The sequence below is a fragment of the Barbus barbus genome (assembly GCF_936440315.1).
Source record: "Barbus barbus genome assembly, chromosome: 10".
NCBI classification, from domain to species: Eukaryota; Metazoa; Chordata; class Actinopteri; order Cypriniformes; family Cyprinidae; genus Barbus; species Barbus barbus.
The window spans coordinates 23072189-23098336 of NC_136738.1; the positions used below are offsets into that span (position 1 = coordinate 23072189).

The 26148-nt window shown below is 36.7% G+C and overlaps 1 protein-coding gene across 1 annotated transcript; it reads right to left on the reverse strand.

Annotated features, from left to right (window-relative positions):
• Positions 1 to 12577: 12577 nt before the first annotated feature.
• On the reverse strand, positions 12578 to 24126 carry crlf2 (cytokine receptor like factor 2; the record flags this gene model as incomplete). Its single annotated transcript, XM_079426332.1, has 5 exons — positions 12578 to 13822; positions 17031 to 17109; positions 17201 to 17303; positions 17639 to 17804; positions 24082 to 24126. 5 exons carry the CDS (start codon positions 24124 to 24126, stop codon positions 13598 to 13600), a joined length of 618 nt encoding a protein of 205 aa, XP_079282458.1. The 3' UTR covers positions 12578 to 13597.
• Between the last annotated feature and the right edge of the window lie 2022 nt (positions 24127 to 26148).

Here is a 26148-nt window from a genome sequence, read left to right on the forward strand (position 1 = left end):
AGATTATTTATTATTTTATTATTTATTATTTATTTATATTAAATAAATAAATAGGTACTTTTTAATAATTCACAATGTATGTATAATGCCACAATTAATCAAATCAATCATTAAATCAATTTTTTCAATACAAATTAGCACAAGTCAAGCTGCGATACCAAACAGGACCACAAAGACCACTAAAGCCTGCCTTTAATATATGGATCCATTCAGAATCGCTAAATCTCTGACCACCGCATAATCAGCCTTCATTATAAAACACTCTTGATTTTAAGCCAAATACACGCTGAAAATAATAATTTTACTGACATCTGGAGGTAAGTCACTATTCTCTCCGTAATCGCTGATGAAATCGGCCGTGTTTTAGCTGTTCTGAACTTAATGTTTGAATTCGTTCACTGGATCCTTGGACTTTCCAGGAGTTTACGGTTTAAAATGATGTGATAGCAAAAACCTGCTTCTTTTCATTTTAAGATATGATTTTCGTTATAAAGTACTGATTCAAATTAGTAATCAATAATTAAGTATTATTCTCCCCTGACATGCTCTCGCGCACCACACAATGAAGTAGACCGACTCTGCTTGCGTTCATTCACGTGATTGGTCGAGATGAGAGGTGATCCCGCCTGGATAGTGTGATTTACATAGTTTCTATTTCATTTCTAATCATATGGGATCATATAGCCTAATCACCCAGACCCTGACTATTTTACTCATGTCAGAAGTGGGCCGGCGTTGTGCCTATTTTCGACTCCCTGCCAAATTATTACCCCCCTCGTTGAAATCGCTACCTGATTGCCTAATCCTAACCCCACCCCTAACCCTAACCCCTCTCCCACAGACCCACACCTAACCCTAAACCTACCAATACTAGGGGGGTAATAGCTAATCTGGAGGGGTCAGAATTCGGCACTACACCGATACGCACAAAAAAGTGCAGGTAGGCCTACTCTAAAGGCTAAAATATAGAAGTGCCACCCGGTGCAAGCACTGGTCATTTGGAATCAAGATATAATTAGCATTTACAAGTAAAGTTAGTTTTCGCCCTTTAGTCGGTATGCGAATTGTTTGAAGTAGACAGTTAAACGAGTCAAACAGGAGTGCCTCGAGGAGCACTCAAATCGATTTATAGCGAACAAATCCGAATTCAGTGCGAAATGATCAGACGGGAAAAACACGATTGACTGACTTTCATTCACGAATCAGACAGTGGCGACGCGTGTGGGGAGGCAGGTGACGTGCTGTATTGCTTGCTGAGACAAGGACGAGCAAAAACCGAATTAATTTGACAATGAGTAAGTGACAGACGTCTCTCTCTCTCACTCTCTCACACACACACACACTTCGTCTCTAATTGTGCTACGGACAGCTTTAAGCACATCTGGGAATTGCAGCGACAAGCTGGCAAAGATTAACGGCCCCTCTATGCTTTGTTGCTGCTGTATTTGCATGATAATTAGTTGAAGGCTGTATATATTTTAATTTATTTATTCTCTAGTGCTTGCTAATACACACAGAGAGAGGAATGCAGCTACATGCATTAATTACAATGATTAAAGTGTTCACTGTGCAGTCTCTTGATGTGTTTATTAAATTAATAAGTAAATTGACAGATGAGACTTTGAAACTCACTGAATTTTTCCCTTGTTTATAGAGTCCTGGCGCATTTCAAACCTTCCAAAAGGATCAACCTCTTTCATTCCTTGAGGGAGTAAGTATTACTGAGTGAGGAAGAAACATAAAGCCTTTGTGAAGCAATGAAGCTTGAACATACTATTGTTACTTACATTAAAGGATTAAATGAAACATAATTGGTTCCACAAGAATTTCATCCCTGGAAATATGTGAGATTGTTATCCCCAATGTTGTATGTAAAAACTCATGATGATTTAATCTGATGAGCAGTTCATGGTTAGCCCAAGCTATTAAATATTAAATAACACAATATTGTCTGCAGAGTATTATAAATCCTTTAAGAAGACATCAGTATGTATTAGAAAAATAGCTTTGACTTTAGGTGACCACCGCTGGCTGTTCCATATCTATATTATTAATAGAATATACACTCTTTCTTGGATTTAAATTTATTTACCATCACCAAAATTTAAAAATATAAGCTGCTACATAAAATTAAAAAATTATTTGATTATACAAATTCATGTGAGGCACAGTCTTGGTTTTTCTTTTCAGACTAAAACTTTATTTTTCGTTTTGGAAAGTTTGTAATTGACAAATATCACCTTGAGCGAACCATCACTGCCAAAGCGGTCTAGTCGAACAATCCGACTCTCAAACAATACGAAAACCTGGGACGTGGTTTCTGCACTTCACTGTTAGGGTGATATGATACCTGTCAAGTTGATGGAGGTCCCATCCTCCGGCCTCCTCCAGGTCTGCAGGCAGAAGCCTGTACTCCGACCAGGCCCCCCTCCGCCCCAGTGTACAGTGCGGCCCATTAAAATTAAAGCAGCTCCTTACTGTTGAAACGTCATGTCCATCCCATTCCCCAACATGCATTGGGAACAAAGGGAACAATCTATTTTCCTGATAGAAGCCAGCAGTTGGTAAGAGGTTTGAGATGAGTGCGAGTATACAATTTGCCTAGAGAGTGCCCGAGGATCAAGCCAGCCCTGACTCACTCTGGAATGAGGCTGTCAGCTGGCAACCAGCAGTAATTGCTTCCCATGGCAGGACCCCACCAGCCAGAGAAGAATGTGTGCGTGGAGCTCGTCAGCCCGGGGATCAATTTTCACAACAGCCCAATCATAATTGTTTTCTAAGGATGTAGAACTTGTTGCGAATGCGAGTGGAGGACGAGGCCTGATTGACACTCATTGACCGGCACGAGCAGGTTAGGGCCGATCGAGCTCGCAGCTCGGAGGCACGGAGCACTGTTTGTCACTCAGGTTGAGGGGAGAAGAATAAGAAACTCCCGAGCCCGGCGAAGCCTGGCCCCGCACTGGAACTGTCAGTCCACACAAAGCTGTTAGCACGCAGTCAAGTGCACGGTTTCTCAATCGTGCAATTACAAAACTTTGGCGTTATTTAAACCTTGTGCCTTGATTCTGTGTGATATAGGAGTCCTTGAATGTCCTGCATAGGAAATGTTCAGTCCACTAATGATCTATCATCTGTCTACAGATAATTTCGTATGCTGTCAAGCACCGAATTGAATTGTAGGACACTTGGATGGCTGCTGCCACTGCCAGCGGGTCCCAAGACCATCTCAAATGTCACTTCAGCCGACTGCTAACATGTGGCCCTTTGGCCAGTGACTCTGACATGCTATTATCTGTCTGGAGAAGAGACGACACGGTGTTGTCAGAAACCCGTGTCTCTACACATGTATCCATCACAGAGTGGCAGATGGCTTGGATCAAATTATTTTTTGTGTAAAAGGCTGTGTGAAGTTTCAAAATGTGACTGCCGCAGATGCCTCTCACAGGAGGCATAATAGAGCATCTTGTGTGGTGGCTGCAGATGCCTCTTGCAAAAGGCATAATAGAGGAGCACCTTGGGAGAATCCAGCAGCCATACGGATGAGGCTGCGGTTTTCTTCTGGCTCAACCCAACAAATTTACAAAAGAATGCATTAAGGTACCATGAGGCCCCTAACCGATGTGGGCTTGAACGTCAGCGAAACTATTGTATTTGTTCTGAACGTCAACACTAATGCACAAGTACAGACTCTAAAACTAATTCAACCTTCACCGGCTCTAAATATATGACACAATCTAGTGCTTATATATGTATCTATTTCTGACATAAATATGTCAATGAGTATGCATCATTAAAGACTAACAAGTAAGTCTCACTGGAATGCTCCTTCCGTTCATCTGTCGCTGACTTCATTAGCATTATTGTAGGGGGAAATGAATGGCATAGCCTTGTTCACTAAGGCCCTGTTTACACCTGGTATTGAAATCTCTTTGTTGATCGGATCAAAAGTGAAGGGGCATCTCAAAAGCATCTCCTGTGACCACTTGTGCTTGTATTTCATGGATAAGTGGCTTAAAAATACTCATTATGTCAGTATGTTATGTTATTATGCTATGTTCATCCCCCCCCCCTTATGTTTGCGTAATCACAATTTTAGATTAGACAAACATAAATTATAGGCTAATATACATTTAAAAAATAAATTAATTAGAATGATTCATCAAAGACATAAAGCACACTTTGTCACAGTTTCTGAACGAAGTGAAACTGAAATGATATTAAATTTATAAATTATTTATATAAATGAAAATGTAAAAAAATAAATAAGTAAATATTGTTTCTACTGGTTTCACTGTGAATGATTCATCAATGACAGAGCACTCACTTTATTTTGTTTAATTATATTTGCATATATGGTCATTTCTGATTGTGGAAATATATTAATGAATATATAAAATGTAAAGAAATTAAAGGTTAAATTAGAAAATACGATTTAAATTAGAAATTAAAAAAAACGAGATTGAATTAGTAAATGTAGATTTTTTATATGACAAATTCAGTACTTAATGGTTTCATTGTAAATGATTCATCAATGACATTCAGTACTTATGTCACAGTTTTATTATGTTTGTGTAATCGAAAGTTCTGAATAGACAAACGAATATATATATATATTTATATATATATATATATATATATATATATATATATATATTTAATTAAATTATTAAATTTATGAATTAAAGTTGTAAAATAAGTTTTTATTTGAAACAATTTCAGTACTGGTTTTATTTTGAATGATTCATCAATGATGTTATTTGAAATAATTTATCTTTTTTAAATTTAACTTTTTCGCTAACGTCACAAATACAATAACCTAGTTTATAAATAAATTACTAATTTATTCTAGTAAGTAACGCCCACTTTTCACAATCAGTTAATTTCCCTATTGATAAAACCAAGGCCTGTCCTATATTCTTTTTTCTTGTTGAAATATCCTGTCATACATAAGATTATGAAGTAAAATTTGTTGCGAACACTTTCATCTCGATTTTAAAGCATGAATATACACGCAGCTCCATGCTGTTTACTATGGGCTACAGCAGGTGTCCCCAAATCCCACCCAGAGTCATGTACTCACACACACACACACACACACACACACACAAAGGTTCGCACCGACTGTCACCCTGTCACTGGTGTTGTGTCAGGCCCAGAGGTGGACCTGCAAATGACTCCTCAGGCTCATCAGTGTGCTGCTCCAAAATAGTTGTCACAGCAGGAAACCTCTGGAGCTCCTTGATGTGGTGTACAGCTTACCTAAAGGCAGGGCTTTGTCTTTGCCAGCCTCTTCCCTGTGAGCGAATGAGTGCTGCATGACTACCGTAGCACACAGCCAGCCCTCGTACAGCAGCAGGAGACGGAGTTCACAGCAGGGTTTGCGTGCGTGTTGTGCATCTGTGTGTGTGCTAGGCATCTGTTGTAATGACTATGTTGATTTGCGATCATGTGTACGTGTGTTTGTGTGTTTTAACCCACAGGAATTAATTAGTCTGTCTTTTCCAGAACAGAGGTGTCCGTTGTATGTTGGGACAGCATGCTGTGATGAGTGATTTTTGATTTTGTATTATTTATTCATTGTTTTTTTTTTTTTTACATTAGTAGCCATGCTGAGATTTCGCCTTGGGAATATATATATAATCATGTGTATCTGGCAAATGACTTTATACATGCTGAAGAGGTCAAATGTCTTATATCAAGAAATGAATGCACAGCGTTCTTGACTGAACCCAGGTCAGCTGATGCTCATTCTACAATTATCTGAATCAGCATTTAGACAGCTGACAAAACTGCAGTGCTGGCATTTGCAGTTGTCAACAAAGATGTCTTTTATTTGCTTAAATGTGACGTTAAAGTTGGCATGAAATGGAAATCTACCCTATCTATTTTTTTTTTCTCAAAGGGTCATAACTCAACCTTCCAGTGAAACAAAAGACTTTTCTTTTGATGGCATATGCTGGACTTCTCCAATCATTTAGTCTGATTAAACTCACCTTCTTACAATCAACTGCAAGTTCTTCAGCTTGTAATAATAGCAGAACCATTTCTGGTGCTAAATAGAACTGTTTAAGTTCCATAAAGAACTATACTTTGAAAGTGTTGTATAGAACCTTATAAAGAACATTTTAATTATATTTTATTTTCATTCATATTTATCATATTGATATTATTAATATTAGTTTATATATTTGTTTATTAATATTGTTCATTACCCCTCTATCTGAAAGTTAGCTGAGCTGAACTGAAAATCAATAATGAGGTGTTTTGACAATTCCAGATTTGAAAAACAAAAAGACGGGAATAAAGAACATTCTAACTCAAAGAAACAGAGCTGTTAATATGTTGTTGTGTGTACATTTTTTAAAGATAATATAGACTTCTGCATAGATTTCAAGCTTCAAGTGGCATTTACCGTACTGTATCAAATAGAAAGTAAGACTTTATGAATTAATATAAATGAAATGCAGCCAAAGCTTGGTCAAAACACCTTATTTTATACTGGCTGTGCAGCCCACTTCATAGCGCCTAGGGTCAGGGCTCAGCATTGAGAATATAGCGGTTAAGTAATTGCCTGTAACTCAGGTGTTAAGGGAATGTGCTGGTCAAAGGTCAGATTTTTTTTCATGAGCAGTGCAAATAGCCACCAAACTGCATTCCAATTGACAACTCTCATTATAATCGCTCCAAACGCCCGTCACTCTTCTCTGCCCAGATTTCCCAAATCCATGGCCTCCCCTGCTCAACCACACAGGACCCAGGGACGATGCAGTGTCACCGCTCAACACAGGCACCCTTGTAAACACAACACCCGCAACACATGTATCAAGTCGGCTGATGGTTTCGGTTTCACCGTGATCAAAATTAGCATCGGGCTGGGTGCACCTCTCGCCGCTACCTTTGCAGAATCTCAAGTATCTTAAGCAAACTGTGTGCGTTTGTTGGGGAGCTCTGGCAGCGACTGATGAGTGTCTCATTATCTCCACACCAGCCGTACACAGTAAGAAGAGCATAATCAAAGCCTGGGGGTACGTATTAATTATCCTTTTGAATAGTGATGAAATTTTAAAAAGATCTCCTTAAGGCTCCCATCATCAGCAGATGAAACAAAGCTCGGCACAGCTTGCGCGTTGAGGATCACATGTGTTTTTACATCTGTTCAGGATATTTCAATTTGATGCTCAACAAGCTGAGTCTGAGATTAAAGGATCATACGTGTCATCCACACAAACATCACTTCCAGAGCAGGCGAGCGTACGTGAGCTTAGCTTTTCCAAGAGAGAGGCGTCACCGCCGCAGACGACGCAGTCGCACTTCTGTCTCCCCGTGTGCGAGGGTGTGTGTGTCCTCTGCATGTCTGCGAGTGAAGGCTGATGCGATGCTTCTCACATGTTTGAGATGTCGAGGAAGGAGACTTTTCTTTTCGCTGTGTGTGTGTGACGAAATTTGCTTTTAAGAAATATTTATGAGCCGGTGCCCTTTTTTTTAAAAAAGAAAAAAGAAACCGTTGCCTTTAATGAACATGTTTTAGAGATTGTTTCAGAATCTATAATTTATAAGGTAAGACTTCATCTGTGAACAGGGCTAGTTTGTAAATATGAATACTTAATAATAATGAAAAAAATACATCTCACACAGCTGCTGTACTGGCAGCATAATATGACACTTCTGGAGCAGACAGATATTTTCAGTAGAAGGCCGGTGTGTGTGTTTGTCTGTGTCCATATCTTGTGTGTGTGTGTGTTTTATGGAGGAGGGTTCTCCCCTATAGTGAGCGTACATGTGTTGATGTTGGCAGCATTTAATATTGTCAAATCAGTTTGCACAAATGGCCTCCGATAAGAATCTTATTACTAGTGTACATTCAATTAGTCATGTTGCACCTAATTACTCAGCTCGTTGTACTTTGGAACCCTATTTATGAATCTATTTCTGAAAGATTCTTAAATGCAGTGCTGAGACAACATTTGCTCTGGATTTAGATGTAACATTAGCTTAAAAAACTAGCAAGCTGCCTTGCTGTCTAGTGCCTTCATAGGCAGAGTTCAAAACCATATTTTCAGAAGCATTCACATTCGACCTGGACTTGTCTTGAACTAGTCATGGAAAATATGGTCTTGGACTCAAGACTTTAGTTTGAGTCCAGTCTTGTCCAGTCTTGAGTAGGCCTACTACAACACTGGTTAACATGTTGCTAAGCTAACAGCATAATACCATCATGATCATTTTACTACATGCAACACACATATTGGGTACATTACTTTTGGTTATGAATTAATTGTTTAATTAATTCTACCATCTTTTTTTCCACAGACTGTAGTTTGTTATTAGCATGTTGCTAAGCTAGTGACAATTAGGGCTGTGCAAATAATCAAATGCGATGATCATGTGCATCTCGTCAGTAAAGCCGGTTCTGTGATTAGTTGTAAATCTCCATCACCTGGTTTCAGATGGAGCGGCATTTACTACACAGAGCCGTAGTTCACTGACAAGCTACGCAATATCGCATGATGCACATGATCATCGCATTCGATTATTTGCACAGCCCTAGTGACAATATACTCTAGCAATATAGCTCACAATACATTCTGGGGTTGCCTTTTCTGCTTTAAAATTTAGCATTACTCTCATGAAGCACAGGAGAGACTCACAATTATTTTCATAGAGTTTGCCATTAGTATGTAACTTAGCTAACAACATGATACTCTCTTGAGCAAAACCCCATAGAACACAAATGTTGTGTAAGTTATCTGTATTTCTATCATAACAACACTTTTTAGTATGGTAATGGATATGACAATACTAATGTATTTGCTCTTGGTAGAATATATCTGCTACATTGCTGCTGCTATTGGTTATTGCTGTTGTTGTAGATAATTGCTGCTGCTGCAAAGCAAATACAGGAATTTGCTACTGCCAATACATACGCCGATACAGGGCTGTGAGTAAGACATACTGCTACTGCACAAATAGCATATAAAATAGCGGCTGATCTATACAGGTGGAGCTGGGGGAGGTGGAGGATTTCAGAGGAACTCGAAAGCGTGCTGTGAACTGCTCTAGTGAATGCTAACCAGCCATTTAAATGTAAAGCAGTACGCTTATTGGCTGCATATGGAACGTGAACCAATCAGCTTGTGTCAAGTAGTTTAACGCTGTGAATATCATCAATATGCATTCTAAACGACCAATCAATCGGCACCATCTAGAGTTTCATGACAGAACTTGGCATTTAATTGGATTTAAATGTTTTTATCAATACTTTTGCCATTGAATAAAGTACAGTAATTCCTCTTGCTTCATCCAGCACAGAGCTCACAATGCATTCTGAGATTGCCTTCTTTGCTTAAGCTACCAAAAAGAAGGTATCTAAGAAAGTGGCATAATCATGGTGCCAACCTTTTGGAACAGCCTCAGTGTTGGGAGCTGGCCTATGATGCCTTACAATGCGGCCTACGTAGGCAGCTTGCTGGGTTTTTAAACAGAGCGCCTATGTAATGAATGTACGCCATTCATCCTTAAGGAACAACAGTACAGTTTTAGGTTGACCTTTGAAGAGCACTGAATACAACATCAGCTCACTGCCGGCTCCACGCCCACTACCACGCATACTCCTTATTCTCTGCTGAGACTTCCTCCTCTCATCTGTGCTAGTGGCAAAAACTAATAATCAAATCTTTCCTCCCACAGATAGAACGGTTTCTTTGGAAAGCCCCTGCCAAACTACTTATCTCTTTGTCTCTTTTTTCCGTACTGTAGACTTAATCGATGCACCAGCCCAATGACAACTCGCTTCATACTCCGAAACCTCCGGTTTGTGTAATTTGTCTGTCTGGTGTCGTCTTCCATAACCACAGAGGAGAGTCTTTGCAAGTGCCAAAGGAGCCGGCTTAATCGTGACAGGCTCGACTTGCAGGTGAGGTCACAAGTAATAAGCACTAATGAATACCAGATCAGGCTTGGCACAATCAGGCTTACTGCAACACAGACTTTATACTCCTCAAACAGAGCTTTATTTTGAGAGGAGCACTGAGACTGTTAACACAGGAGGGGGAAAAAAACGGCTGTCATAGCTCTCGCCTTGTCTGAGGCTCTCCACCGCTGTACGTTATATACGCGCGTTGCATTTGCAAACGATTCTTCCATTTGTCAGGCTGTTGGCAAACCTGTCACGCTCACCCGGTGAAAAGCAAATAATTTATTTATTTGAGTTCAACATAATTAGAAGCATTACCCAAACGCTTGGCAGTGACACCTTTTTTATGTTATCAAGCGTGCAAGTGCAAACATTTAAGATACGCTTGTTGGAGGTGTGGAAGTTTTCACTTTTTTAAGCTTTAATATAATTAAATAGCAACAGGATGTAGTTGTTTTTTACTTAGTTCTCTAGAATTCTAGAAAGGAAAAATATATATTTGACTGGACAAAAAAGTGCTTTTGTCAGAAATTTTGTGCAATTTGACATTGAGTTTGGAGGTTCACAGAGATCCAAAATACATTAGAAGGTATTTGTTTCCATTTCCGGCTATCTGGCATGGGTTACTATATAAATATGTTATTCATTCCTCCAGAATGTTTGGGCTTCAGAGGAAACATGTTGATAATATTGCTTCTTTCTTCAACTCTAAATAATTGAATAGAAAAGAGGGCCTCCACTGTCTTTTTTATCGAGTCTTTGCGAGAATCTTCAACATCTGTTTAACTGTGCATTCACTGAGCACATGCTCACATACAACCCAGAAGATGACAAAAGAGGCGTTTCTTCCAGCTTTGAGCTTTTCGATAAAAAGGAGCATCAAGAAGCCTGGCACAGGTACAATATGGTCAGCCTCCAGTGGGTTTGCTTGCAGTAACATTTGTCATCCACCATTTACCGCCTGGGGGCCCTGACACATTCATCGTAGCATATTAAAAACAAGTTGATGAGAGTGAAAACAACACAGAGATGTGTAGCACTTTACATCTCCCTTAAGTGTCTGCTTCAGGGACAGTTTATGTGCTAGAGATGGCGGTTCTTTGACATTGTCATCTTCTGTCATGTCGCCACAGCTAGTCATTCCTCCACCTGCACGTTCTTGAGGTGCCATAGAAGGCGCGTAACTCGTCTCGCTCTTTGTGCTGAATGTCTCGGGGCCTTTATGATAATGAATGCATGAACTGGGTCTTCCCCCACTAAAGCATTACAATAAATAAAACATTTTAGTCCAGCAAGGCTGATCTCTGTTGTGTGTGTGTGTGTGTGTGTGTTTCCTGGTATTTAAGAGTAAAAATCATCACAGATAGATAGACCCACACATTTTTGCTTAATGCTTTGGAGAACAATTCACCGGGGAACACGATTCATTCCCGTTTGCCAGAAGAAACGTACAATGTATAATTAAAAGTGTAAAGTGTAAAGATGTAATTGTTGGAGTGTTGATTATCGTTAAATAGCTCTGCAGAAACATGACTGTAAGCCATATTTAGCATACTTAATTTATTAATCGAGCAAGCTGTTTGTTGCTTCTCTTATGTAAGCTGGAGGAGGTATGAAGACTTTAGCTGCTGTGAACTCTCATATAACAGTCAAGTGGTGACTTGCTACATCTGATTGTTAGCCTATTTTAACGGACAGCAATTATCATGTATGAAATACAAACCTATACCACCTCCAGTGCCCCTTCTTGGAAAAGAGTTTCTCTGTAAGAGGCGTAGATGGAAATTACATATAGTGAAAGCAGTTTATCTTATCTCATATCATTTATTATTCTGAGTAAACTTTCTTTTTTGTTGATCAGTTTTTTTTTTAAATGTGTGTAAGGTAATTCCCCGCCGCTTTATCTAAAAGATAATTTATATTGAACCGTCAGTTAGCACACAGTTGTTACAGGGGAAATCTTGTGCATCCTGGCTTTAATCACATCCTCCCCATAGAAATGGGTTTGCGTATCAAAGACAGTTAGCAGTACACCACTGGTGGACATAAAGATGAAGCTCTTATTAAATCCAGAAACATAAAGCATAAGTATTTTAATTTTTGAGCAAAGAAATTGACAAAATATAAAAAATTATTGAAATGTAATAGATGGAAAATGTTTTTTTTCAAACATCTTTCTTTTTTTCTTTTTTTTGTATTTGATCAAATGCATGTACAGCATGGGTCCAAAAATCTGAAACCGTGTGTAAAAATGCTTTGATGTTGTTACCTTTTTCTAATTTCATATTTACCAGTTACCAATTATATGATCAACATAGCAATTTGAGAGAAAAAGAATGCATGACAAAAAAATAAACTTGAATAGCAGAATGTCTTAGTATTTAGTGTGTCCTCCTTTGATTTTAATGACAGCAGCACTCAAGCTGCATGATCTCCAGAAGTTTGTGTAAAACCTGATGATCATGTTCTTACAAATTTAGAATGTTCTAAAGAGCATCTTGTGCTTTAATGGAAGTTGAAATCTGACCATTGAAGGAGTTGCATGACTGTCTCAAATTTGCTTGATTAACAGAAGACTGCAGAGCACTAAATGTTCCTTTATATAAATTGCATTTTAAATTTTAGTACATTTTCCTTTTCATTTTTTTTTATTATATTTTTTTTCCCTTTGTTTACCCTTTTTTTTCTACATTTTCAGGTTTAAATGTAGAAAAAATTTCAGTGTGGTCCCAGACTTTTGGAACCCACTTCTTGCCTCGCTCATAAAGCCAATACTATTACCTTGCAAAAAAATAAAAATTGGCTGGTCAGTTTTTCTAAGCTGCAACAGGTATGACAGAAACTGTACATTTTTACATTCATGTATCCACCTGTGTGGCATTCATTTTTGCTTCTATCGCTTAATGATTATTTGCTCATATTCTTCTTCACCTCCATTCCAGTTCATCAATCACAACAGATCGGAGTGTGTGGCTGCTGCCCTGGCTTTGTTACGCCGTCACACTGAAACTCCACATCTATTATGCAGTTTCACATTAATCTTTTAAATCAGTCTTCAAATTAACGTACATCCTCCCTTAAGAGAGGGCTGTGATGCTGTGAAGAGTGTGTTCCTTGTTGGCTTTGATATGGTTCAACTCTTCTTTAACACTTCAGGATAGTCAGAGTGCCCTCCATTGTCCAATTATTGTACTGCACTCTCATTGTTTGTCACAAACTGATGTGCTCAAATGATTGTTTTGTGCACTAGCTTGCTTTAACCACAATCCTGATCACAGACTTTAGGAGTAACCAATGAGATAATACCTGATAATGATAATGACCATGATAATACCTAGAGAAATACATCAATTAGCATTCCCATTCATCTCAAAGGCACTTGTTTGGCTTATGCCGGAGCCCTGGAAATATATTGCTTAAAAGACTGTAGTTGCATCAGACTAGGTGGCTAATTTTGAATGGCCGTTAATGAAGAAAGATGCTTTTTGTATCCAAATGGTGTAGTTACAGGATCTACTGGCAGGGGCTAACAGAGCCATGCAAAGCATCTAAACTGTGATGATCACAAACCCGAGACACTAGCAAGCATAAAAGATTTTACCCCATGTGTTATCCCAATCAAATAATCAATCTTAAAAGCATTAAATTGGCTCATGGATATGACTTCAGCCCCTCTCTGTGGTCTTAAAGGGCAACATATCCCAACACACTTCGAGAGTACTGTTGTTCTGTGATTTCACCAGGTGTTTCAGAGGAGTAGATGTGGTACGTGCTGTCATGTTGCTCTGGCCTTGAGTACATGGGCTGTATTACCAAAGTTTGATGTTGCTCTTCCCTTTCGTTCTTGTCAATAATCTCAATAACTGTTGTTAAGCACTCCTCATTCCACTGTGTAAGGTTCCCCCACCACTAAGGAAATGACAGACAAAATTATTTCATTAGAGCTAATCAATCATGACTACAATCCATACATCCGTAAAAATAAAGTTTTCAAAAAAAATGTAAGTGTGTGTGAAACATTTTACTAATCTAAAGCACCTTTTTCCACAATTAAGAACTTTTTATTCATTTGAAAGGTTCCAATGATGTTAAAGTTTTTCATGGAACCATAGAAAATAATACTAAAAAAACTATTATTAAGAGTGGGCCAATCCAGAAGGCATATTTGCCATTAGTTTTCTCAGTAATTTCCATAGGGTTTGTAATGAAGTAAGTAAATAAAGTAGGTAAAAACAAGGTGTGTGGTTGATTCTTAAAGGGATCGTTCACCCAAAAATAAAAAAATACTGTCATTAATTACTCACCTTCATGTTGTTCCAAACCTTTAAGACCTTCATTAACCTTTGGAACACAAATTAAGATATTTTTGATGAAATCTGAGAGCTTTCTGACCCTGCATAGGAAGCAACGGTACTACCATGTTCAAGGTACAGAAAGGTAGTAAGGACATCGTTAAAATAGTCCATGTGAGATCAGTGGTTCAACCTTAATTTTATGAAGCTACTAAAATACTTTTTGTGTGCAAAGAAAATCAATATAATGACTTTAATGAACAATTTCTTCTCTTCCCTGTCAGTCTCTGACGCAGGAGCTAGCGTTCTGACTTTGAACCCGGATGCACTGTGCCTTGTTTGCAAGCAGAGGAATGCACACTGTTGTGAATGCGCATCAAAAACTGATACGGTAGAGAAGAAATTGTTGAATAAAGTCATTTTAATTTTCTTTGCACGAAAAAGTATTCTCATAGCTGATGACACATGGACTATTTTAATGATGTCCTTACTACCTTTCTGGGCCTTGAACGTGGTGGCACTGTTGCTGCCTATGCAGGGTCAGAAAGCTCTTGGATTTCATCAAAAATATCTTAATTTGTGTTATAAAGATGAATGAAGATCTTACAGGTTTGGACATGAGGATGTGTAATTAATAACAGAATTTTAATTTTTGGGTGAACAATATAATTTAATAAACAATGTGTTATGTAAATGCCTTAAACTGTGTTATTTTATTGTTTAAGATCATGTTTTAAGCCCTGTTGACATTCCAAATAGGCTAAACAGCTTTACTAGTGTTCTGGTAATAGTCAATCTGTACATATCTATTTAAATTTTGAAATACTGGGAAAAAGATTTTAACCTCTCAGGTTTTTATATAGCTATTAGTGTTTTGTCCTACATGTTAAAAAACACTCTCTGAGAAACTTTAATGTTTTGTTCTACATCATAAATGAATTTTGAAATGTTGGACCCTTTTATACACCCAGCACAATGCGGCGCCAGGTACGAAGCAAATTATTTATTTATTTATTTTTTGCTGGTTTCAGTCCGACGCAGTTATAATTTTCATGTCCTGCACCACTTTGTTTAAATAGCAAATGCATTTGCGCCCATTTGTGTGCCCATGAGCATGCTGGTCTGAAAACGAGGTGTGTTCAGGCGCATTGTTGGCGCTTTTTTGAGGCAACTGAAATAGACTGCGCCATTGACCAATTAAAACCTGGTCTAAAGTCAGTGCTACAGTATTAGACCTATTGTTATTTACACAATATGCAGCAGCACAAAAACATGCAAACAGAGCTGGGTAGTAACTGATTACATGTAATCTGGATTATGTAATCAGATTCCAAAAATTAAGTATTTGTAATTAGAGTAAGTTACATTTTAAAATACTCGTAATCAGACTACAGTTACTTTTTATTGATTACTGACACAATAGCAATACATCATTCATCATTTATTGATTCTCTCTAATTCCTCTTTTTTATCTTTTAAATTTTCCTTTCTAAAATAGTCTACCACTTATATACACCCAGAAAGTCCAGTTTTGTGGACCTTCACACAGAGATCAGTCATTAGTCAGGTGCAACACAGCATTTGAACTTTGAATTTATAAAAATAATTTAAAATTTTTATTTGAATTATCACAACCATGTATTATTATGTACTATAGAAAGGCTTTTGTCTTGCAAACTCATTAAAATGCACAAATTCTCGTTTTTTCTTATTTGCAGACAATCTCAAACTTTTTGTCATCTGAACCTCTTTCACCTAATATGTGGTCAATCAGCAATTCTGTAAAAGACAATATCTCCCTTTGCATTGCACTTTGAGCATCGTAATTTTGCAGATGTTGTTTATGCTCAAACAGCAACATTAAAGCAACATGATTTAATATAATTTGATATTTTTATGATTTAATTACATGTTTGCCTTTCATTAAAGTCACAAACCCCCTGCAGTTCCTTTACGAACCCCGGTTTGGGAACCTTTATGTAATATAAAGTTTAATGCACTTCATGTTGTTAATTAAAGTGAAAGGAATATAATTTCTCACTATTTATATTTTTACATCATTATGGTACAAGATTATCCTGTTTAAATCAATGTGATAAACGAGTTAGGTCAAAAGTAATCCAAAAGTAATCTGATTATATTACCTAAAATGTGTAATGTAATGGATTACGTTACTGACTACGGTTTTTGTCATGTAATTTGAAATCAGTAACGGATTACAATTTGTAAATAATCTACCCAGCTCTGCATGCAAAATATTACAATTTAAAGGATTGCAATGTAAAAGATTATTATTGTGTAGGCTACATAAATGTAAATATGCCCACATGTCAAAATGGATAGTCATTGCATGTATCAGAATTAGGCTACCTATTCCTCTACTCCGTTTCCTCTGGCGCTAGCGCAACTTGCTCTTAAAGGGTATGGAAGATGAGACGCTGATTGGTTTATTGCACGTTATGCCCAAAACACACCCATTACTCATTAAGAGAATAGGGACAACCCTTTTAGACAGCTTAGACAGTCAAAATAGGGCCCGTTGTGTGCGAAATGCTACTACAGAAGCACAGCAACTACCACAAGGATATATGTTTAAATACCAAAATGTAGCAACTGCAACCTCACAATTTTAAAGCACAGAATGACATAATTCACATTTGCAATTGTGTGTGATTTCCATTGTAAAATAAAACCTCTGTTTTAAAAAACAAGAATTCTGTGGTGTGAAAGTGCAAATTCTCTTCCAGCTGTACTACAAACTACAAACATCTAGGTTTATTCTGTCAAATTAATGCATTTGATATTATGGATGGTGTTGGCCTTACCTGATACTGTTCAGTTTCCATGATTTTATTTTTTAAGTGTTTGGGATCTGGTACTTCAGGAAAGATCAGTCTTCTAACTCTTTCAAGACCAAAGAATGTCAAAGGGTTCAGACATGGATAAAAACGGTGTCAAGGATATTATAATTACTCAAGAGCTGGTTAATACTCACCCCTGTTGAGTCAACAGACAGACGAGAAGAAAGGCGGTTAGTGGCAGCACAATTATCAATATATAAACCCATATGTAGGCGGATGCTTCTACCAAACAAGCAGCTGTGAACAAAATGTTTCGTTATTTGTGAAGCTTTTTACACACACCTAGAAGAATATATGTAATAATTTACTTCTGTTTATATTTCATTTGACTAATCCAAACCAAATTTGAAGAATACAGCAACAAAAGTGATTCATACTAGAGACAAATTAACATGAGAAGATCCACAAAAACTCCAGAATTGCTCAGAGTTCAGTACAAGCTAGTAAAGAGATTGTAAATATCTTGAACCATACATATTGCTATGGCTGATGACCAATTAATGCTTATTTATTAAACCAGGCTCTGGTCCTGAACCTGAGCACATGGTATTTCAAGAACAAAGAGCCGGTACCTTCATTGTTTTCCCAACTTTGCACTTTTGTCCAATTGCTCCACTCCTTGTCTCGACACCACAGCTTCATTCTTATTCTGAAATCGTAATTCTTCTTCATGCTGAGAGTGGACAAGTTCAAATTGTTCACCTCATGTTGTTGTCTCACTGGAATACTTTTACCACCCTACATGAAAGCAAACACATGCAGGCTGTAAGATTTTCCAACTTTGCATTGCTTTGAATAGCATGTGTCATTTTAAATCAGATTCATGAGCATTTTTCCAGCAAATACAAGTCTGGTTTTCTCTGGTTTGTGCTAAAAGTGAGCCTTACTGCAGCTAAAATGTGTAAGTGTCTGTGAGTGTTACCTTCCAGTCTTTGACACATTGGCTCTTGTACTGCACTTCAGCATCATAACAATCAGGGGATATTTCATTATCTGAGGTCCTCCATGTTACAGTAATACCATGCAGTGTATTACTAATATTAAAAACAATCTGGTCCGGGTCAATATCTAATATCTCACCTTGAAAAGAGTAGAATAATTATGAGTACTGTAGGTCCATACAAAATTCAGCAGAAAGTGAAATATCTGGTCAGTCTTGGCATTCAGCAGTTTGATACGTCCCAATAATTAATTAGCAGTGCTAAATAAGAAATAACAGGCCTTGTTTCTCACTAACGCAACTGGTACTGATAACATTTCCCTTATCGATTAAATTGAAAATTAAATCTGAGGTATTAAGTATTTTGCATCAATGCCCTGAACACAGTGTCAGGGATTATTTTGCAAGCTGGATGTACATCTCTGTTGAAGAAATGATTTTGATTGGTCAATCACGCCATCGATTGGTATGATTTTCCTAATATCCACCATTGTCCATGGCAAATTAAGCTGAACAGCAAACTGCTCACCCTCAATTCAAAACAAAGCTATTTTCACATCTTTTGTCCCTAGTGGAAAAATATTATACTTAAGAACAATTTATTTGTATGTACTTTAGTATAACTAAATGTATTTTTGGCACACTATTACTTGGTATACTTAAAGTCTGTTAAATTGGAACAACTAATTTTGTAAATGTATTTTAGTTGTGCTGAAGTTCAACTAAAGTTGTTTTAAATTTATTGTTTGTGCTAAAGTGAAACTATTCCAAGCATACTTAAAGGGTTAGTTCACCCCAAAATGAAAATGCTGTCATTAATTACTCACCCTCATGTCGTTTCAAACCCGTAAGACCTTCGTTCATCTTCTGAACACAAATTAAGATATTTTTGATGAAATCGGAGAGCTATCTGACCCTCCCATAGACAGCAACGCAACTGTAATGTTCCCAGGTCCAGAAACGCAGTAAGGACATCGGTAAAACAGTCCATATGACATCAGTGGCTCAACTTTAATTTTGCGAAGCTACGAGAATACTTTTTGTGCGCAAAGAAATAAAAAATAACAGTCTATTTAATAACAGTCTATTCTCCCCAGAGTTGCATCTTCCACCATTTTGGAGAGTACTCAAGAACGTAATCGGCATAATCGGCGTTGTTTACGTTCGGGGGGGAAAGCATGCGAATGAACGTATTTGACGTAATCAGAGTTGTTTACGTTCGGGGGGGAAAGCGCGTGCATGAACGTAATCGTTTATGCGTTGTTTATGCTCGTATTTGTTGTGATACTCTCCAAAATGTCGGAAGACAGTAATTCGGGGGAGAAGAGTTGTTGAATAAAGTCGTTATTTTTGCTTTCTTTGCGCACAAAACGTATTCTATTAACTTTAAATTAACTTCAGTAACTTTAAATATCCACTCCTTAAGTTTTGAAATGCAGAATTCACTCAGAATAAACTTCCTATGTGTTTTGGTGACATTACAATTCAGTTACACTGTAAGAGTGTTGAACATACATTAATATTATACTGATAACAAACTGAGGTCATACTATCCTTTACTTTTAGTGACTTTAATACACATTGCAATTTCATTCCAAGTAACCTTGTAGTGTGTTAATAGCATCATTATTGTGTGCTTCTAATACAATAAATGAATCTTTATAAATAATAGCACAGCTTAAGAGTTTTAACACCCCCAGCATACCAGCTAAATCCTTTATCCAGAGAATGTAAACGTGCAGAACTGTTTCAGTGCATGCGATTGGAATAAAACCATCCGTAGCATTTCTCTACTCATTGTCTCTGCGTGCATCAACGCTCAATGCACTGCACAACTGTCCCTAATGTAAACCGCAATGACATGATTTAGCGGTTTAATGGTCTTGCATTATGCTGCAGATTTCGATGCATGAATTTCAATTATTTTAATACATTTTACATTGTTACTGGATTTATTTGACTTTTTAACTTTTTGTGTCATTTTTAGGGCTGGTAATTTTAATAATTCGTTTAATAAGTCATACTATTTTGACAACCCAAAGGACTGCAGTCCACATTTCAAAGTGTAAAAAATTGCGAAAAGCACTATAGAAATAAATTTGAAGTGTGGTTAAATTGCTGAAAAGGGAAATGTCCTAATTCACCTAACTTTCAAAATCATAATTATAAAACTTACCTCATGATTATGATTTTAATATAAATGAGTGTTAAAATGGCATAGATAATAGGAATTGTTTTGAGTATACACACACACACACACACACGCACATATATATACAGTGGTGTGAAAAAGTGTTGGCCCCCTTCCTGATTTTTTATTTTTTTGCATGTTTGTCACACTTTAATGTTTCAGATCATCAGACAAATTTAAATATTAATCAAAGATAACACAAGTAACCCCCCCCCCCCCCCCCCCCCCCAAGCGAGGGGAGTGGGAGCCATTATCCGCAAATGGCTAAAACATGGAACAGCGGTGAACCTTCCCAGGAGTGGCCGGCTGACCAAAATTACCCCAAGAGTGCAGCGACGACTCATCCAAGAGGTCACAAAAGACCCCACAACAACATCTAAAGAACTGCAGGCCTCACTTGCCTCAGTTAAGGTCAGTGTTCATGACTCCACCATAAGAAAGAGACTGGGCAAAAATGGCCTGCATGGCAGAGTTCCTAAACGAAAACCGCTGCTGAGCAAAAAGAACATAAAGGCTCGTCTCAGTTTTGCCAGAAAACATCTTGATGATCCCCAAGACTTTTGGGAAAATACTCTGTGGACTGACGAGACAAAAGTTTAACTCTTTGGAAGGTGTGTGTCCCATCACATCTGGCGTAAAAGTAACACAGCACTTCAGAAAAAGAACATCATACCATCAGTAAAAGATGGTGGTGGTAGTGTGATGGTCTGGGGCTGTTTTGCTGCTTCAGGACCTGGAAGACTTGCTGTGATAATGGAACCATGAATTCAGCTGTCTACCAAAAAATCCTGAAGGACAATGTCCGGCCATCTGTTCGTGACCTCAAGCTGAAGCGAACTTGGGTTCTGTAGCAGGACAATGATCCAAAACACACCAGCAAATCCACCTCTGAAAACAAAATGAACACTTTGGAGTGGCCTAGTCAAAGTCCTCACCTGAATCCCATTGAGATGCTGTGGCATGACCTTAAAAAGGCGGTTCATGCTCTCAAACCCTCGAATGTGGCTGAATTACAACAATTCTGCCAAGATGAGTGGGCCAAAATTCCTCCACAGCGCTGTAACAGACTCATTGCAAGTTATCACAAACGCTTGATTGCAGTTGCTGCTGCTAAGGGTGGCCCAACCAGTTATTAGGTTTAGGGGGCAAGCACTTTTTCACACAGGGCCATGTGGGTTTGGATTTTGTTTTCCCTTCATAATAAAAAACTTCAATCAAAAAGTGCATGTTGTGTTTGCTTGTGTTATCTTTGATTAATATTTAAATTTGTTTGATGATCTGAAACATTAAAGTGTGACAAACATGCAAAAAATTTAAAAATCAGGAAGGGGGCCAACACTTTTTCACACCACTGTATATATATATATATATATATATATATATATATATATATATAATATTCTTTTGGAGCTCAAAACATTTCATTTTATCTATACTATTTTTTACTCAAGTATAACTCAGATACAGTTCATTGTATTGTATATTTCATCATAAAAGGTCAACAGAGGATACAACATAAATAAATTACTGAAGTATTACTTCAATATTTAACCAATTAAATCATTTTATTTGCAGACTGCTCATTGTTACATTTGCACTTTAGGCAAAAGTTGCATTTGAAAATTCTGCCCTTGCAGCATCTGTTAGCAGAAACATACTTGTACATAACATGTTTCAATTCATACCTTTCTTTTTTCTTGGTTTGCCCAACAAGACAGCCTTACCTAAAATAAATAAAAAATAAATAAATTACACCGCATCATCTTAAAATAATTTCATCATTCTCAGATTTGAAATACATGGTGAGACTTGCATCTTTTGCTGCAATGAGTTTCAAGACTAAGAATTTCTTTTGAAAAATGTGCCAAATCTGCAACACAGATTCCTAATAGTGTGCACTTTAGTGGGTTCAGATGTTTAGCAAAACCGCAAAACTGATTGTTGGTGGATTTCACGGCCTGTGAAAGTAAGGTGAGGAGAGACCTCCTTCACTGAACATACTGTAGCCTAAATTTAGACCTATGTTAAAATCACATTATTACAATACTTCAGACACTTTTAAAGGGCAAAGGCACAAATAAATATCAGTACACAGAATGTGATATTGTTTCTTGTGCCATAGTATTAGATGAGAACTCATACAGCACCCTTGTTTACTTTAATGATATCACAACATACAGTACAAACAATCCCCACAGACAAACCTTAATATGGCCTTCATATATCTACAGGATCATAAGATGAGTTGCTTCATTCATCCTATACTGAGACTAGTTGTTGGGTTAAGTGAGCATGGACATGTCATTGGGGTTATGAAGTGGCCATCCTCTTTGAAAGCTTTCATCCTGTTAGTTTATATTATTTGTGTGTGTGTGTGTGTGTGTGTGTGTGTGTGTGTGTGTGTGTGTTTGTTGATTGCTTAAAGGAAAGGCAACCAGCTTCAGCAGATTTTTGAGCTATCTTTTTTTTACAGTGTAGAGATGAATATATATTTAATTCTTCCCCAATTGCATTTGTAAAAGGTATACTATTTTACAAATTAATTTGTAGTGCACTAAATTTGTGCTTGATGAAAGCATGAAATAACTACATTTACAGTGTATTTTCAGTTAGTACCTAGATATTCCATCTATTTTTAGTATACTTATGAAATAAAAATATTTTAAATACAATTCAGTATATTTGTTTTTACTCTTCTACTGTAAATTGCACCACACTTTCATGGCAGTTCTTCACTGTTTAACAATTTAGTGCCTAATTAATATGAATTTGTTTTCTTTAAATCTGCTTTTGTGTCACTGACAGTTAGGTTTGTATCACATTGTACGAATTCATGAGTAAGTTACTTTTCTCATGCGATCAGGTTGTGCATTGTAAGGGATCATATTTTCCTAGCAGAAAAAATTGCATAATTTAATCTCAAATCAATACTTCATGTCCATGTATTTATTTATTTGCTAAGTAGCGTAATTAACAAAAATATACAATCATGTTGTCGTTGTTATAGGCCTAATCATTATAGTTTTAAAAATGTTCACAGTAGAAAATGTTTAAAATGTTTTAAAAAATCATAGCAGAAAATGCTGAAAAAGTTCACAGACGTTGTTTGAGATTAGAGTATGAGTAATATGCGAGTGTTTACAGTATGAAATTGACTGAATGAATAACATTATTGCGAAAATGTGGGGTTTTACTTAATGAATGTCTTCTGATGTGAATCTTTGTCGGGTATACAGGATATACCAGCTCATATGAACACCGCCCCCTCCTCAGGCCTTTTGATGTGGCTCTCCAGACAGCTCATGCACCATGATGCACTGCTACTTATCAGCAAACTTATCATCATCATCATCAGATGTTTGACTAAATGTATACTGACAAGAATGTGCTTGTCATATACTCCATTCCAAAAAATTAAACCTATGACCTTTATATTGGGAAAACACGCGTTTGTGGTGAGGCTAATTATATTGCTTCTAGGGGACTTTTTATGTTGCAGTCATAATACCTTGCAAAGTCTTTTCTCATGCTCTTCAGCTACAAAATTTTCTAGCAGTTCATAGATAGATAGATAGATAGATAGATAGATAGATAGATAGATAGATGTCACATGAAAATGAGTAATCAGCTTATTTGAAAATTGCTTTAAACAATAAATATTGAATAGTTGTTCTGTCAATTAAGAGCTAAAGTACTAAAGATAAAAAAAAATACTCACCACTATTATCATACTCAGCACTGGACTCAGGAGCAAAGAGCAAGGCAAGGATTACCAGGTGATATACACTCCAGCTGTTCATGATAAGCTCCTCTCTCAGTTACTTGTCAATGAAGAGGTTTCAGTCTCTAGAGCGCAGAGGAAAAGGTGACACAATTTATAGTACCTGGATCACCAAACCCTGCTGTTCCTCCGCTCGTTTCCTTTCCATCCTCTCAACCTCAGTCTTAGAGTGGTTCAGTGTAGTATGAGGGAGGGCTTTGCTATTAACTCTGTCACATCAGTGGTTTTGCTTTAAATTCTTTCTTATTCACTTCACATTCATTTCTTGGGACGCCAGTAGATTCTTGGTAGAAGTTATTGTTGGTGATTTTACCCAGTTATGGGAAACTTTATGTTCTTTGATGATATAGAAGAGGACTTTAATGTTTTCTTGCTCTTTCTAAAAAGACAAATTTGCTGATGTTAAAAAGAACCCAGGGTTTCATTTCTAGTAATGGATGATAGTTAAAACCAATATACTAACCTAAATAATTTATATAATGTAACATCACAAATATGTGACCCTGGACCACAAAACCAGTCTTAAGTGTCTGGGGTATATTTGTAGCAATAGCCGAAAATACATTGTATGGGTCAAAATTATTGATTTTTCTTTTATGCCAAAAATCATTAGGATATTAAGTAAAGATCATGATCCATGAAAATATTTTGTAAATTTCCTACTGTAAATATATAAAAACTTAATTTTTCATATGCAATATGCATTGCTAAGAACTTCATTTGGACAACTTTAAAGGCGATTTTCTCAATATTTAGATTTCTTTGCACCCTCAGAGTTCAGATTTCAAATAGTTGTATCTCGGCCAAATATTTTCCTATCATAACAATATTTTTTAACAATTATTTATTCAGCTTTCAGATGATGTATAAATCTCAATTTCGAAAAATTGACCCTTATGACTGGTTTTGTGGTCCAGGATCACATATGTGAATTTAATCACCAAATTACCATACAATCAACAAAACAAAGTCAAGCAATGGCTATTGATAAGAAGATGGTTATTTGCTGAAATCAAATGAAAAAAAAAAAAATGGTATTATAATTATGGGTGTCAATTTGTTTCTTCTTTTACTTTATCAGGGTGTTTTAAATGTCAATGTTGTGGTCAACATCTTTAATCAACTCTATCTTTTATATGCTGGATCTTTCCCCCTAGAGTTTTATTATTATTTATTATTATTTTATTATTTGTTATTTTCCCACAGTATCAAATTTACTAATGCTTTTTTTTTACTAAGTCCAGAATAGATTATCAGAAAGTCTAACCACAAACTCTTGATCATGTAGAGTTCAAGAGCAGATGTAGAACCAACCACAGATAGAGGGAGGAAGAGAATGAAGGTCAAAGAGATAACCAGGCTAATATACTTCACTTACTATTTTTCTTTTACTGAATTCTTTTTGCAAGATCTTTAAAACCTTCAACACCATAATGCTTACTAGTCTTCTGTAATTAGCAATCACAAATTCTGATCACCAGATGGTGTTGCGACTGTGCCACAAATATAAATAATTATATATTTAAATATCCATGTTTATAATAAAAATAATTCAATAAAACATCAGCATGTTTCAACTGCTCACAGCTGCTCTAAAGTTTGGTCATTTTAAATACTGTAAGTTTAAAAAGTTATATGAGTCACATTACTTGTCTCATTAACAAAACCTTATAAACAGCTTGACAATCATCTTTATGTTCCAGCCACAGAAGACTTAATAAAATGCATGCAGTAAAGACCATTTCTTTATTGTGCATTGACCAATCAGACGTTGGATATTAATTATCACACAAAAGCAGATGCATGGGAAGTGTTACGTGTGAACAGTCACATTTATGAGCCTGGAGCTGCTGTTTTGTAATAGATAATGATCATGTTTTTGCACACTGAGTATATATTTCAAAGGCAAAAGAGGAAGTGAGTTGGTGAGTTATTTACCCTCTTATCTTGTCCGGGAAAAAAAATTAAAATCCTTCCAGTACACCTATTTAATTATTTTGTTTATTCGTCTGATCATTTGCCATCTTTTTAATAAAATGTGTTGGTACACTTTACAATAAGGTGTTGTCATTTATTAACATTAGTTAATGTATTAACTAACATGAACAAACAATGAACAATGCATTTATTACACTATTTATTAATCTTTGTTAATGTTAGTTAATGAAAA